This window comes from Lithobates pipiens, unplaced genomic scaffold (assembly GCF_037356315.1).
Source record: "Lithobates pipiens isolate NorthernLeopardFrog02 unplaced genomic scaffold, aLitPip1_a1.2 Scaffold_18, whole genome shotgun sequence".
Classification (NCBI taxonomy): domain Eukaryota; kingdom Metazoa; phylum Chordata; class Amphibia; order Anura; family Ranidae; genus Lithobates; species Lithobates pipiens.
The window spans coordinates 189,573,522-189,587,721 of NW_027507758.1; the positions used below are offsets into that span (position 1 = coordinate 189,573,522).

The 14,200-nt window shown below is 44.0% G+C and overlaps 1 protein-coding gene across 3 annotated transcripts in view; it reads left to right on the forward strand.

The window, feature by feature from the left end:
• Positions 1 to 14,200, forward strand: part of LOC143987600 (centromere protein H-like) — a 232,043-nt gene that overhangs the window by 203,182 nt on the left and 14,661 nt on the right. For all 3 annotated transcript variants that reach the window (XM_077486459.1, XM_077486458.1, XM_077486457.1), the window contains one exon: positions 1,226 to 1,277. In XM_077486459.1, the coding sequence (XP_077342585.1) occupies positions 1,226 to 1,277 (52 nt within the window). The remainder of the gene's footprint in view (positions 1 to 1,225; positions 1,278 to 14,200) is intronic.

The window sequence follows — 14,200 nt, forward strand, 5'->3', positions numbered from 1 at the left end:
ATTTTGGGGTGTCATTGCAAGTATGCGTGTGCTGTGTGAGAGAAATGACTTGTTATGGCAATTTTGTGTAAAAAAAAAAAAAAATCTTAATTTTTCCCAAGAATCGTGGGAAAAAAATTACAACTTCAAAAAACTCACCATGCTTCTTACTAAATACCTTGGAATGTCTGCTTTCCAAAAAGGGGTCATTTGGGGGGTATTTGTACTTTCCTGGCTTGTTAGGGTCTCCAGAAATGAGATGGGCCTTCAGTACATCAATTGTGATCAATTTTCAATGATAGCTTGTAGACTCACTAATTTGGGTTCTTTTTACTAAAGATATGTAGCAGTATACATTTTGGCCCAAATGTATGAAGAAAAATTACTTACTTTGCAAAATTTTACAATAGAAACTACAAAATAGTGTTTTTTTTTTTCAAAATGTTCTCTATTTTTTCTCTTATATTGCAAAAAATAAAAATACCCAGTGGTGATTAAATACCACCAAACGAAAGCTCTCTTTGTGAGCAAAAAAATTATAAAAAATGTTGTTTGGGTACAGTGTAGCATGACTGAGTAATTGTCATTCAAAGTGTGAACGCGCTGAAAGCTAAAAATTGGTCTGGGCAAGAAGGGTGTACTACAGGTGTATAGGGGCTGTTATGGACTTGAATCAGGAGGATGGAGTGTGAAAATCTCAAACCACCGCCTGGTCACATGTTGGCAGACAGGCAAGTCTGGGTACAGAATATAGCCTGCATAGCCCTGTTACTGGTAGCACTAAACATTCCGGATGAATCCTTGGCACACTGCTATATACCCCCCTTACTAGCAAATTTTGGGTTAAAAAAATGTGATGTTTAGTTCACGTATATTGCAATACATGTTTAAGAGGACCAACTCCATCTGAGTAATCCCTCAATAGCCAGTCCCTACTCTGCTCTTCAATGGATATAGTGCTAACATGGGGCAGATGGACCCAAATTGTTGGAGAGCCACAAGGTTCACGTCTGGACACTGACCTGCAATGCATTAAAATATGACTGTGCCGAGCACAGATATAGAACTTCGGTTTACTGGTAGGGCCCTAGCTGCAAAGTACAGCAATGGGGAGTAGCTTTGGGGCTGCCTGCACACATGAACACGTGTTTTTATTTTTTTTAAAACCTAAAGCTACATTGTTCAGCTATAAATACAAAATAATCCAATTGTTGAATAAATACTTTTTCTTATACTTATATTTTAGCGTAACAGACAGTTAGAACAGCAGTTGACTGGTATACGTAAAAGAAGAATGGGTAAGTACTAACCATTGTATATCCTATAAATGTAATATGCTGAGTGTTTAAATTGCGCATATGTCAAAGAGGCTACATTCAGACAGTCACTGCTTCTTCACAAGTCTGGCTCTGATGATGGCAATCCATTAGCACTACTCTAAGTTCTTTTGTATTTTAATACAGTGGCTTTCATACATTATACCAGTGCCCTCTTAGTTGTGTTTTTTTTTTTTTCTTATACTAAAAGTTTGTTGACTAAAGTTCTGAGACAGTTGAATGATACTGAAACTTATAAGAGAATATAAAGGACACAGTGATGGAAGTGACCAGAGATTGCAGATGTAGTCCGTGCTGTTCTTAATGCTAGCATCATCATGAAATAGCAGACAGGTAATCTGCAGAAGTAAAGCACAGAGATTTGGAATACCAAGGGCACTTGGTGTCTAAGTGGATGGAAGGTTTGGAAGACTTGGAGTTCTTGGCCGTCAGTCTTAGCTCTTGTACACACGGTCCGAGATTCTGACGGAATGTGTCCGATCGGACCATATTGTTGGATAATCGACTGTGTGAGGTCTCCATCGGACTGTTTCCGTCGGAATATCTGACGGACCAAGTTTTCCAACTTGTCTATAAAATTTTCCGACAACATGCTCTGATCAACATACTCCGATCATGTGTAGCCTACTCCGACGGACAAAGTGCCACGCATGCTCAGATCAAATTCCTAGACCAAAGCTATTGGCTACTAGCCTGAACGTAGTCCCGTCGTAACGAAATAACGTCATCACGTTATGTACAATTGGATTTTCCGACAACTTTGTCCGACCGTGTGTATGCAACAGTTTCGGACAAAATCCGTCGGACAAAATCCAACGGATTTGGTTGTCAGAATGTCCGACCGTGTGTACAAGGGCTAAGAACTCTAATACCTCATACACACGATCGGACTTTCCACCCAAAAAAACGTGGAAATTTGTCCGAAGGACGTGGGCTCAAACTTTTCTTGCATACACACGGTCACACAAATGTTGGCCAACAATTCCGAACTTAGTGACGCACTAGACATGCTACGTGTTTTTTCAGCTCTTTAGCACCACCCTTTGGGCTCCTTCTGCTAATTTCGTGTTAGTAGAGGTTTGGCAATTGTTTGCGCTTTTTCTTTTTCGCGGTTTTCATTTAGCGCTGTTCAGTTTTTCTGAATAGCCGTTCATCAACCAGAGATGTTGCGGAATCGGAAGCGATAACATGTTATTTTTTATTGGCCTTGGAATTATTGCTTTGACATTTATTTGGTTGAATAATGATTTGATTTGGTATATTTTCGATATTTTTGGATGCATAGAATGCACTTTTTGGTTAATTTCTATTGGCAGATAGCATGTGTAATTTATTTTTTGTTACATTTTTTTAATGCACAATAAAAAAATTGTGAGAATAATACTTGGCTATGTGTTTAACTTCAAATGACAGTTTGGGAGTAGGCAGTTGCATCTTAAAAAATAAAATGTAAAATTGACAAGGGACCCCAACATACATAGTTACATAGTTAGTAAGGTTGAATAAAGGCACCAGTCCATCCAGTTCAACCTGAGTGAGTGTCTACAATTGTCCCTATCCCTGTACATTGTACATTGCACACTCACATCGGCCCCTACCCTCAAGGATTCAACAATACAAGGTCCCCATTCATCTACTAAGGCCAATTTTCGACAGAAGCCAATTAACCTACCTGCATGTCTTTGGAGTGTGGGAGGAAACCGGAGTACCTGGAGGAAACCCACGCAGGCACAGGGAGAACATGCAAACTCCAGGCAGGTAGTGTCGTGGTTGGGACTCGAACCAGTGACCCTTTTTTACTGCTAGGCGAGAGTGCTATCCGCTACACCACTGTGCCTCCACTGTGTATCTTTGTTCTTAAAAACTACAGGATAATGGTGGTAACTTGCACAAATAAAAAAAAAATTTAAAACCATAATATTATTCTTGATATCACTAGAAAAAAAAAAAGCCTTTGAAAATTTGTTTGCAATAACTCCATCAGTATCGCCAGCAAAGCAGCTTCATTGTTATCCCATTAAAGAAGGACAAAATGTGTGCTGCATTTGGAGATTTCATAATTTGCCACGTCACGAATGTTAATCCTCCATTACAAACGCTAATTTACAAGACCTCTTCTGGCTCGTCCTTGCTTCCAAGCATGCGTGTTTGTACTTTGGACTTTTTTCCTGACGGACTTGTGTACACACGATTGGAAAGGCCGACAACACACATTTGTTGGCAGAAAATTTGAAAACATGCTAGCCAACATTTGTTGGCGGAAAGTCCGACAACAATTGTCTGATGGAGCATACACACTGTTGGATTGTCTGCCAACTGCCTATCATCGAGCATTTCCCGTAGGAAAGTCCAATCGTGTACAGGGCTTCAGATTGTTCAAAACCGCTGCCCAACACTTTGTGCAACACTGGAGGATATGAATAAGATCCCCTTGGTCTCTTTTACATCTACAACATAGCAGGTCTGCAAGTGTACCCATTTTCTGAAGTCTAAGTGGAGCATAATGTGCTCTAAATAAAATAGAGTTGTAACAATTTCTGGGAAACATTCAGAGATCTAATGGTCACTGACTAAAATGCCTCCTCCCATTGGTCCCCAGAATGCTGGCCTATATCCTCCTCCCAGCGAGTTGTCGGTTTATTTGGGTGATCTTTAAGAAATTCAGTTAGCAGCATATTATAGCATTGGGAGATAAAGCCCTTGCTACACTCAGCAGGTTAAAACAGATAAAATGTTGGGGTAGACGACTGGAGCCAGCCACCCGTATTTCCCTAAGCCTTTACATCAGGTTGCAATTGAATGTAATAGTAATACATGCAAGAGGGCAAGAGAAACTGTTCTTGGAGTTCAGAAAATGAAAGATCTCATCCTTAAAAAAAAAATTGAGAGGTGAGTCATCCCAAAATCTCACCACCTGGCATCCTGTTGTAGTTTAGCCAAGTCTGCATATTACATAGTTGCATAGTAATGGTAAGGTTAAAAAAAAGTCACAAGTCCATCGATATTTTATGTCAATATTACATTGTATATCCCTGTTTTTTTGAAATTATCTATGCTCTCTGCTGAAACTACTGCTTATGGAAGAGAATTCCACATTCTTTTTTCAATAAATGTTTATTAAAATTTTCCAGATATACATTAAATCAGTTATCAGGTATACAGTGAAACAGAAGCTATTAATACAATCAATAAGCCGTACAATAAACATGTATAGCAGAAATATAACAAGTTCAAAACATGGCCAACTGAGCCTCTTACTAGGTCACTTCTTAAATGGTGGTGCAGGTGAAGTTCCGACCCAGTAAAGTCTGCCTCTGGTAAAGCGGGAATATAATAATTAACAAATGTATTAACTGAGGATCATTAAGCATCTCTGTGTGAGGGAGAAGGGGTGGGGGTAGGGGTCCAATTGGGGTAATGTTATGTACCGATCAAAGCCACCCTTGAACCCATTCACCCCTAAAGGGTTCTAACTGGGAATGGGTGGGGGCCATGTGCAGTAATGAATGGGGTTTAAACCTATTCAGTATCCATATGTTTGAGGGAAAGCTCTGTAAAAGTAATGTGTTATCTAGGAGGGAGGGGGGAGTAAGGAATCCAGAAACCGTTAGGGTGTGTGCTCCTGCCGGAACAGTGAAGGAGGTATGTTGGTATCAAGTTGCAAGGGTGTGGGGATCGCCTAAGTAGGATCAGTGACTCTCAATTGGGTAAGAGGAAGGGTATGGGCAGAGGGAGGGCATGATAAGCCAGACACTGATGCTTCAGAGACAGATCAATATCTATCATGGCTGAGAGGTTGGGTCACCGGGCAGTGTGGTTTGCGTCGAGGAGTCTCTAAAGTGCAACCAGCAAGCCCATGTTGTACTAAATTTTGTCGGATTGTCTTTTGTTTGGTAAATAAGTTTTTCCATCTCGGCCGTTCTATCGACTCTTTTGAACCATTCAGGCACTGTGGGTGGTGTGGAGCTCCTCCAGTGAACCGGGACACAGAGATTAGCTGCATTGATAAGGTGTAGGGTAAGGGATTTTTTGTAGGACAGGGGCATGGAGGTGTGATGGAGCATATTTTGGGCCGAAGTGAAGTCTGGGGAGTAAGATGTAATTTGGGTGATAGGCGGTGAATTTCAATGGCGCCAATATACAATCCTAGTTAAATGACATGCTCAGTGGTGCTTTTGAATGTCAGGGAGGCCAAGGCCCCCTAGTAGTTTGAGGAGTACCAGTCTATCCCAGCTTAGTCTGGGGGTCTTGGATGCCCAGATAAAAGTCCTATGCATTCGCTTGTATGATGTAAAAAAGGAGGTGGGTAGCTTTATGGGGATTGCCTGGAAAAGGTAAAGAAGTCTGGGCAATACATTCTTTTTTAATATGGCTGTCCTACCCAACCAGGGGAGTGTGCTGAAATGCCATTTAAATCAGCTTGTATGTTTTGAAGCACAGGTTGGAAGTTTCTCATGTAGAGATCCTGTAATTTAGTGGGTATTTTGATGCCCAGGTATGTAATGTCCTGTGATTCCCATGTAAAGGGGAAGTTCTGCTTGCATTGGGTGACCAGTGTGGCTGGTAGAGTGACGTTCAGTGCTTTCGATTTTGTAAAGTTAATTGGAAAGTTTGACAAGGTTTTGAATAATGAGAAATCCTTAAGAAGATTGGGGATAGTGACGATAGGGTCCGTGAGGAAGAGCAAAACGTCATCCACATAGACTGCTAATTTATAGTGGTTATCACCAATGTTAATGCCTTTGATGTCCGGGTTGTCTCTTAATCTGCGGAGCATTGGTTCCATGGTAAGGATGAATATGAGCGGGGATAGGGGGCATCCCTGACGGGTTCCATTTGAGACAGAGAAGGCGTTCGACAGGTGGCCATTGATCCTAAGTTTAGCTGTATTTGCAGAGTATAGTGCCAGGATCAGGAGTAGATACGATGGGAAAGCCATTACTCTTAAAGTCGCTTCCATATAGTCCCAAGCAACTCTGTCGAATGTCTTCTCTGCGTCAAAAGACAGGAAAAAAACCTTGTATGCATGTTTTGGAGAGCCAGTGATGGATTTTTAGTGCCTTGGTAGTATTGTCCCTGGCCTCCCTGCCAGGGACAAAACCTACTTGGGCAAGAGAGATCAATTTCAACAGAGGGAGAATGCGGTTTGCTAACACTTTAGCGTAGAGCTTTAGGTCTACGTTCAGGAGTGAAATCGGGTGGTAGTTAGAGACCAATGAGAGGTCTTTGTTAGATTATTGAAGGCCTTGGTGAGGTGGGGAATGAGGGTGTCTGGGAAGAACTTATAATAGCTAACTGTCAGGCCATCTGGGCCAAGGCTTTTGTCCGGTTTCATTTGTTTTAATGCAGTTAGAATTTCTTCTCCTGAGAGTGGGCGATCAAGGTCCGAGGATTCATCAGGAGAGAGGGGGGGAGGGACAGTATTGTGCAAGGAAGTCTGTAATGGCCCATCATTCGGTCTGAGGTGGCTGCAGGGGGGAGCGTGGTGGGGAGGTTGTATAGTTTGGAGAAGTACTGAACAAAATGGTCAGAGATGTCTTCAGTTGTAACAAGGGTGTCGCCGGATGGTGTTGTAATATTGTGAATGGTATGGGCCACTTTCTTAGCTTGAAGCGTTCTGGCTAAAGGTTTACCCGACTTGTTGCCGAATTCGTAGAATAGTTTTTGGGTCATGGCATAAATACGTTTCAGTGTGTGATTGAGTTCCTCTAGGAGTTCTTCTCTGGTTTGAGTCGGTTCCGTCAATGAGGAGGCTGCTAGTGATGCTTTGTGTGCTTGTTCGAGTGTTAGTATGCGATCGGTCAGCTCATTAATGCGTGCTTTTCTAAGTTTGTTTCGTTGGGCCGCAAGGTAGATAAATTTCCCCTTTATGACGCATTTGTGTGCTGCTCAAATGGAAATGAGAGAGCTGTCGTCCGTTGTATTTTCTGCAAAGTACTGGATAAGGCTTGTGGTAATTTGTTGTATATGGTCTAGGTCGGTCAGTAGAGAATTATCAAATCGCCATATATTGGACCTACCAAGGGTCTTCGGGAGGGTTACAGTTATAGTTATGGGGTTGTGGTCAGAAAGCACCATGGGTTCAATTGTAGCTTTTGAGAGGTGTGTGAGATCATTTTGGGATAAGAAAAAGTGGTCTATTCTGGAGTATTTATGAGGTGCAGAAAAAAAGGTAAAGTCCTTAGTGTTGGGGTGCAATGTGCGCCAGCCATCATGAAGTAACAGGTTGCTGAGTTGCAATTTAATAGCTGGTAGGGCTCTGTAGGTCAGGGATGATGCACCATTGGATGTGTCAAGGGAGGGATTCAGAGCGACGTTGAGGTCGCCTCGTACTATCAGGGTACCCGACTGGAAGCTGAGAAGTTGTTGGAAGGCGTCTCTAAAAAAGGCCACTTGTTGCGAGTTTGGGGCGTATATGTTAGCGATTGTGACAGGCCTGTGGTGCAGAGTGCCTTTGATGAATAGGAATCTCACTTGGGAGTCTCTTTGGACTTCTGTCACCTGCAGGGGGCATTGTTTAGAAATTAAGATTGAGACTCCTTTGGATTTAGTCTTGGTGTTAGAAGCATGGTACACCTGTGGAAATTGGTGATTATACAGTTTAGGGATGCTATCCGTCCTGAAGTGCGTTTCCTGTATAAGTGCTACATGTATTTTCGATCGTTGTAGGAAATAGAACAGTTTAGACTTATTCTCTGGGATGTTAAGGCCTTGTATATTGATTGAACAGAGTTTGAGTGTCTGTAGGTGCTTATGTAGGTCAGGCGGTGAGGCCCGGGGGTCTGTGTCATCTGCCATAAGTACAAGTGAAGGGAGAGGGAGGACCTAGGCGATCGGGATGTGGGTCTGTTCAGTGTATGGCAGGCTTTAGTGCAATATTAAGGTAACTGGGGTTAAACCGATGAGGTTTGGGGGTGACTTGCTCCCCTACCTCTAAACTGTACAGTATAGGTAAAGTACAGTGCGGGCACGATGTGTGCACCCTGAGGGGTGTGACAGCACTGTGACTCACAACTGTGTGGGAGTTGGCAATCACCAAGCAGTGAAGGACTATAGGTAAAGGAAAGAATGATATAGTCCGCCGCCACAGGGTCTTCAGGTGATAAAGGATAGGAGGTTTTAGAGAACGTATTTTCTGGGGGATATATAATAGGGCAAGGGGAACTCTCAAAGAAGCGGGAGTGCTGGGTGGTGGGATTTGGGTGCGTAAATGCATCAGTACAAAAACAGTATGTAAGAACCATCATATAGAAACATTGGGAGTTCTGAAACCACCACCCAGCCCCAACACCTGAAGGCACCCAAATCGCCATCAAAGACTAACCCGGCTAAATCCTGGATTTCTAAAAGTGGGTGCCCTCTCATGGATCAAGTGTTGGCCTCAGAACATGTGAGGTATTTAAACAGAGATCATTTATAGGGCTTAAAAAATCAAGAGGGATTGACAACTTTAACCAGAGTAACCTGTAAATAAACAAGTAAATCGGTCAGCAAGCTGACCGTGCATTCAGTGACAGATTTCCAACTAGAAAGTCGGAGTATTACTATATTTGTAGACTGGAAGATTTACCATAGAGTGAGCACGGAATATACCTCATACCTCGCCGTGTAGTCTAATATGCCAGCAAGTGTGATTGGGTAAAGTTACAGGGCAGTTGGTGCACTCTGCATTATCCTTCAGGTAAGTACAGCAGCAGTTCCCAGTGGAGAGTGCCTGGATGGGACATGTAGACAGAGTGTGGTAGTCCGTGTAGGCTCCTCAGGAAGTACACGAGTCATTGCAGCCAGAGATGGAGTGGAAGAGGAGACTGTGTGAGGCACGGCTGTGGAAGTCCGCATTGAGTGCGACGATCTGTGTGAGGCGTTGTCCGGGTAACAGTCGCAGCGTTTGGACGTTCTTGAGGCGTTTCCCTAGTGTCAGGTAGCTTATAGGCAGAAGTGACACTGAACAGATGTCCGGGTAACAGTCGCAGTGTTCACTGGACGTTCTTGAGGCGTTTCCCTAGTGTCAGGGAGCTTGTAGGCAGAAGTGACACTGTACAGAACTGCTGCTAGGCCGGGGTCGGTTACAAACCCCAGGGAGTTGTGGGATATATCGTTTTAGGACATTCCACTAGACATATGAGCGGTGTTCCTCCTTTGGGCGAGTGCTACTGCTTTCTATCTAATCTTGCAATGTCCATGACAGGGACACAATCCGAACCCAGTACAGGAAGAAAAACATCTATTGTGCCGAATATCTCTTGAAGAAAGTCAGTCACATAAACATTGAAATCTAGGTTAACAGTGTGAAAACTGATTAAAGCCGAACAGGGCAAACTGAGATTGCATGGTAGTGGGTACTTGAGGCTGGCTAACGGTGTCGGTGAGCTCTCCTGAGCCTCGACGAGTTTGTGGGGCTGCCCTCCTCTCCCCTGAGTGCAGGGACCGGTAAGGTGTCTGGGGGCAGATGGAGACCTTTCCCTACGGTACCTGGAATCTTGCGCCTCCATAGGTTCTTCTTGAGGTGCTTTGCTTGTCACTGAGCGGCAAAACTCTGCATACCAGTTAGGGACATCTACCAGAGGTATGCCCAGGGTTCCCGCAGAAGTGTGGGAGATCCTCTGGTACTCTCAGGAGAGCCGTGCGGCCCTGGGTGGAGGCAGAAAGGCAAAACGGGAATTTTCATTTATATTGAATACCTTTCATATAAAGGGCATCCAGCAGTGGCTTCAGATCATGCCGGTGTTGTAAGCTGATTCCTGAGAGGTCATGATAGATTTGAAGTGCTCTCCCCACATGGAGTATTTGAGGCCTGCTTCTAGCTTGTCTGAGAATTTCCTCCTTCAGCTTGAAGTCTACTATGCAGCAAATGATATCCCTCTGGGGATCTGTCTCTTTTCCCTTGGGACGTAAGGCCCGGTGGATCCTTTCCATGTCAGTGGGCGTATGAGGTGGTCTATTAAGCAGACCATTGAAGATTCCACTCACAGTGGGGTTTATTTGTTCTCCCTGGATGGCCTCTGGCAGGCCTCTGACTCTGAGATTATGGTGCCGGCCTCTATTGAGGTCTTCAAGATGGCGTTGCATATCTCACATTTGTAAATTGTGGGAGTCAATGCGATTTGCAGCTTTGCGAATAGTCGCATCATGGTGTTCAGTCACTCTTTCAAGGACACTGTCACCGAGCGTACGGATATTGAGCCTGAGCTCCGAAATGGCAGCAGATAAGGTGTCTTTGATATCCGCTGCGATGGTCTGCAGGTCCTGCATGTTTAAGTTTGGCTGAGATGAGAGTTCAATGCCATTTCTATCTGTGTGAGGGCCTGGAGATCCCGCATGTAGCAGTTCTGTCAGTGCCGCCTCAGAAGCCTGAGGGAAAGAGTGCCTGTGGTGGGATGGCCCCATGTTCCCTCTGCCGGTATAAAGCATTTCAGGAATATTATGACCCCCATCCCCTATTTGTTAGTGGGGGGAACGGGAGTGGGAGGCAGAAGAATTCCGTGATGCAGCTCCCATGATTTGGAGGTGTTCGGGCAATTTTACCTCAGATTCCAGTCAGCTTTTCCCTGTGGCGGCAGGCGCTCAGGGATTAAGCATCCATCTTCCTGCTTGTTCAGACCATGCCCCCTGAGATCCACATTCTTACCACTCTTACTGTAAAGAACCCTCTACACAGTTTCTGGTTAAATCGATTTCCCTCAAATTTTAGTGAATGGCTTCAAGTCTTTTTAAATGCCCTTTTGTGGAAAAGTTTTATCCTATTGTGGGGTCACCAGTGCGGTATTTGTACATTGAAATCCTATCCCCTCTCAAGCGTCGCTTCTCCAGAGGGACTAAGTTAAGTGCTTGCAGTCTTTCCTCATAACGAAGGTTCTCCAGTCCCTTTATTAGCTTTGTTGTCTTCAGTACTCACTGCATTTCCAGCACATCTTTCCTGTGGACAGGTGCCCAGAACTGGATGGCATACTCCAGGTACGGCCGGACCAAAGTCTTGTAGAGTGGGAGAATTATCGTTTTATCTCCGGCGTTAATTGCCTTTTTAATGCATGTCAATATTCTATTGGCTTTGCTTGTAGCAGCTTGGCATTGCATGTTGTTGCTGATCCTGTCGTCTACTAGGACTCCAGATCCTTTTCCATCCTAGATTTCCCCAGAGGTTCCCCCCCAGTGAGTAAATTGTATTCCTGTTTTTGCCACCTAAATGCATTATTTTACATTTTTCTACTTTAAACCTCATTTGCCATGTAGTTGCCCACCCCATTCATTTGTTCAGATCTTCTTGCAAGTTTTCCACATCCTGCAGAGAAGCTATTGCCCTGCTCAGCTTTGTATCATCCGCAAATACTGAGACTGAGCTGTTTATCCTATCCTCCAGGTCATTTATGAATACATTAAATAGGATTGGTCGCAGGACAGAACCCCACTTTCCACTTCGGACCATTTCACTACCCTCTGAACGCACCTTTGTAGCAAATTTTCAAAACAAGGTCCTCATCCTTTAGTCCATGCTGACAGACCTTGGCTTGTATAGTAAATGTTTGTGGGGAACTGTATCAAATGCCTTTGCAAAATCCAGATGCATATGAATTGCTACACCATATGGGACTATATTTAGCGAACCCCACCACTCACTGAAGTTGTTTCGACGTATTCCAAATTTTTTGAATGTGGTTATACAGTATGTCAGCATTTGTTTATTGGGTTTATTAAACGCCTGAGATTCCAAACCCTCCAGAACAGATTCTGCTTGCATAAAGACAACAGGGGGGCACAGGTGGGGACAGTGTCTTAGAGCCTATTCAATGTTGTAACTGAGCAACAACATAGTAAAGCCAAGGGTTAGGGAGAGCCAAGCCCCCTCCATTCTTGGGATACTGTGCAGTTATTCCAGAGCAGGGACAAAAAATAAAATAGTTGACCACTCTGAAATATTTGTGCGGAATCACCACAGGGGAGTTGTGGAGCAGGTATAATTGTGGCATAGGGATCATTTTATTTAAGTTGGTTTTACTTGCCACAGACAGCTTTAGTTTGTTCCAAATATATAGCTCTGTCCCTGAACCATAACAGGGGATGGATATTTAGTTGGCAATACTCTGTAAAGTAAGGGGAGGTATGTGGCAGTGGGAATAGGACAGGATAGCAGAAATGGCTGCGCTGTTTACCCATCCAGTAACGTCAAAGCAGATTTTGTCCAATTGACGGTGAGGCCAGAGTACTGACCAAATTCAGAGACAATGTCCATAACTGTTTATGGAAGAGGTGTCACCTAAAAACAGTAACATGCAGTATCATCCATCGGTGTATAGAATGATTGTCTCATGTAGGTTGCCATGCTGGAAGCCTTTTACTTGCAGGTTAGAGCAGATTAGGACAGCCAGGGGCTCAATGGCGATGGCAAAAAGTAATGGGGACGAGAGGCAATCCTGTTTGGTCCCCCTACTTAGGATGTCTAAACATGTTTCCCCTATCAGACATCCCGATGGCTGCTTGTGAGGAACTTATAGTAAACAGATCAAGGAAATAAACCTATCCCCAAATCCGAATCTAGCCAGCACAGCCCACAAATATTGCCAGTCAATGTCAGAAGCTTTATTAGCGTCAAGTGTCAACAATGCTCGGTGGCCCATATCGTCTGCTGGTGTTTTCATATTTAGAAAACGTCTGCTAAGATTAGTGGCTATAGATTTCTGTGGCATTAAACCTGCTTGATCCGGGTGAATAATTGAAATATTCAAATGAAGAGCTAACACTTTAGCCATCATTTTAACATCACTCTGCAGTAAAGAAATTGGCCGATAGCAGCCTGGATCAACCATGTCCTTGGCCAGCTTAAAGAGCAGGACCACATTAGCCCATGACATTGAGGCAGGGAGTCGTTGAGCAGCATAAGAGGCATTAAATACTTCTAACAGTTGTGGTAGTAAAAGCTCCCCATAACAGCTATACACCCCCACCTACAAAGCTTCTGGGGATTATTGAATCCCAATGGAGAAGTAAGCAGTCGCCCTCTGCAGTTTTTCTGCAGTTTCTCTATTGCAAGCAGAGCACCCAGTTTACGACGAGAGGTCAGGGATAGAGGGGGGGAAGAGATCTAGTTGGCTAAGGCCCCTGGTAAGAAGCAGCTCTCCGCACTATAAAATGTAGCATAAAAACTAGCCAGCTCAGCAATGACCTGATCGGGATTAGTGACAATATGGCCCATGGAAGAGCGGATGGGAGGACTGCTGTGAACTAGAGATTTTTAGCAAGCAGGTTTCTCCCCCTCCTCATATGATAATTTAGTAAAAAAGTGTTTACGCTCTGCAGCAGAAGATTTCATTCGGTCCAAGAAATCCTGAGCCAATATTAATGCCTCTCTTGTGAAGACAGCCCGGTTTCGAGGTACATTTCAAGGGATCATGTATGTACTACACAGACATTCTATGCCACTAAAGGTGTATCAGCCATAGTAGATTAATCTGCAATCATGCAGCAAAGGGAACTAGCTGGCTATATCCAATGGTCAAACCCCTGTGCCCAGAGAGGGTTTGAGTACGCCTGGTGTATGGACAGTCTGGAGGCTCAGAGAAGTCTGAGCGCAAGTCCTATGGCATTCAGAGTCTTGGAATAAAACAAGAGGCACTGGGCAATAGCGTACACTGGAAGAGGGTACAAGGCAGGCAGTAGACAATTGTGTACAGCTGCGCATCACTAACTTAAAATGCAATCTCGACCTTGGAGGCAGTATTAGCAAATGGTTCCGGCATTTTTCAGAGGAGGGCAGTTCCTGCCTTCACTCATGGGTTGCATCCCCATGAAAGGTGTTGAATGCCATCCAGGCACAGCATATCTCATCATAGGAACAGAGGCATGGGGTAATGAAGGAAATCTAAAAGAGAAAACTCCATGTTAACTGTTCC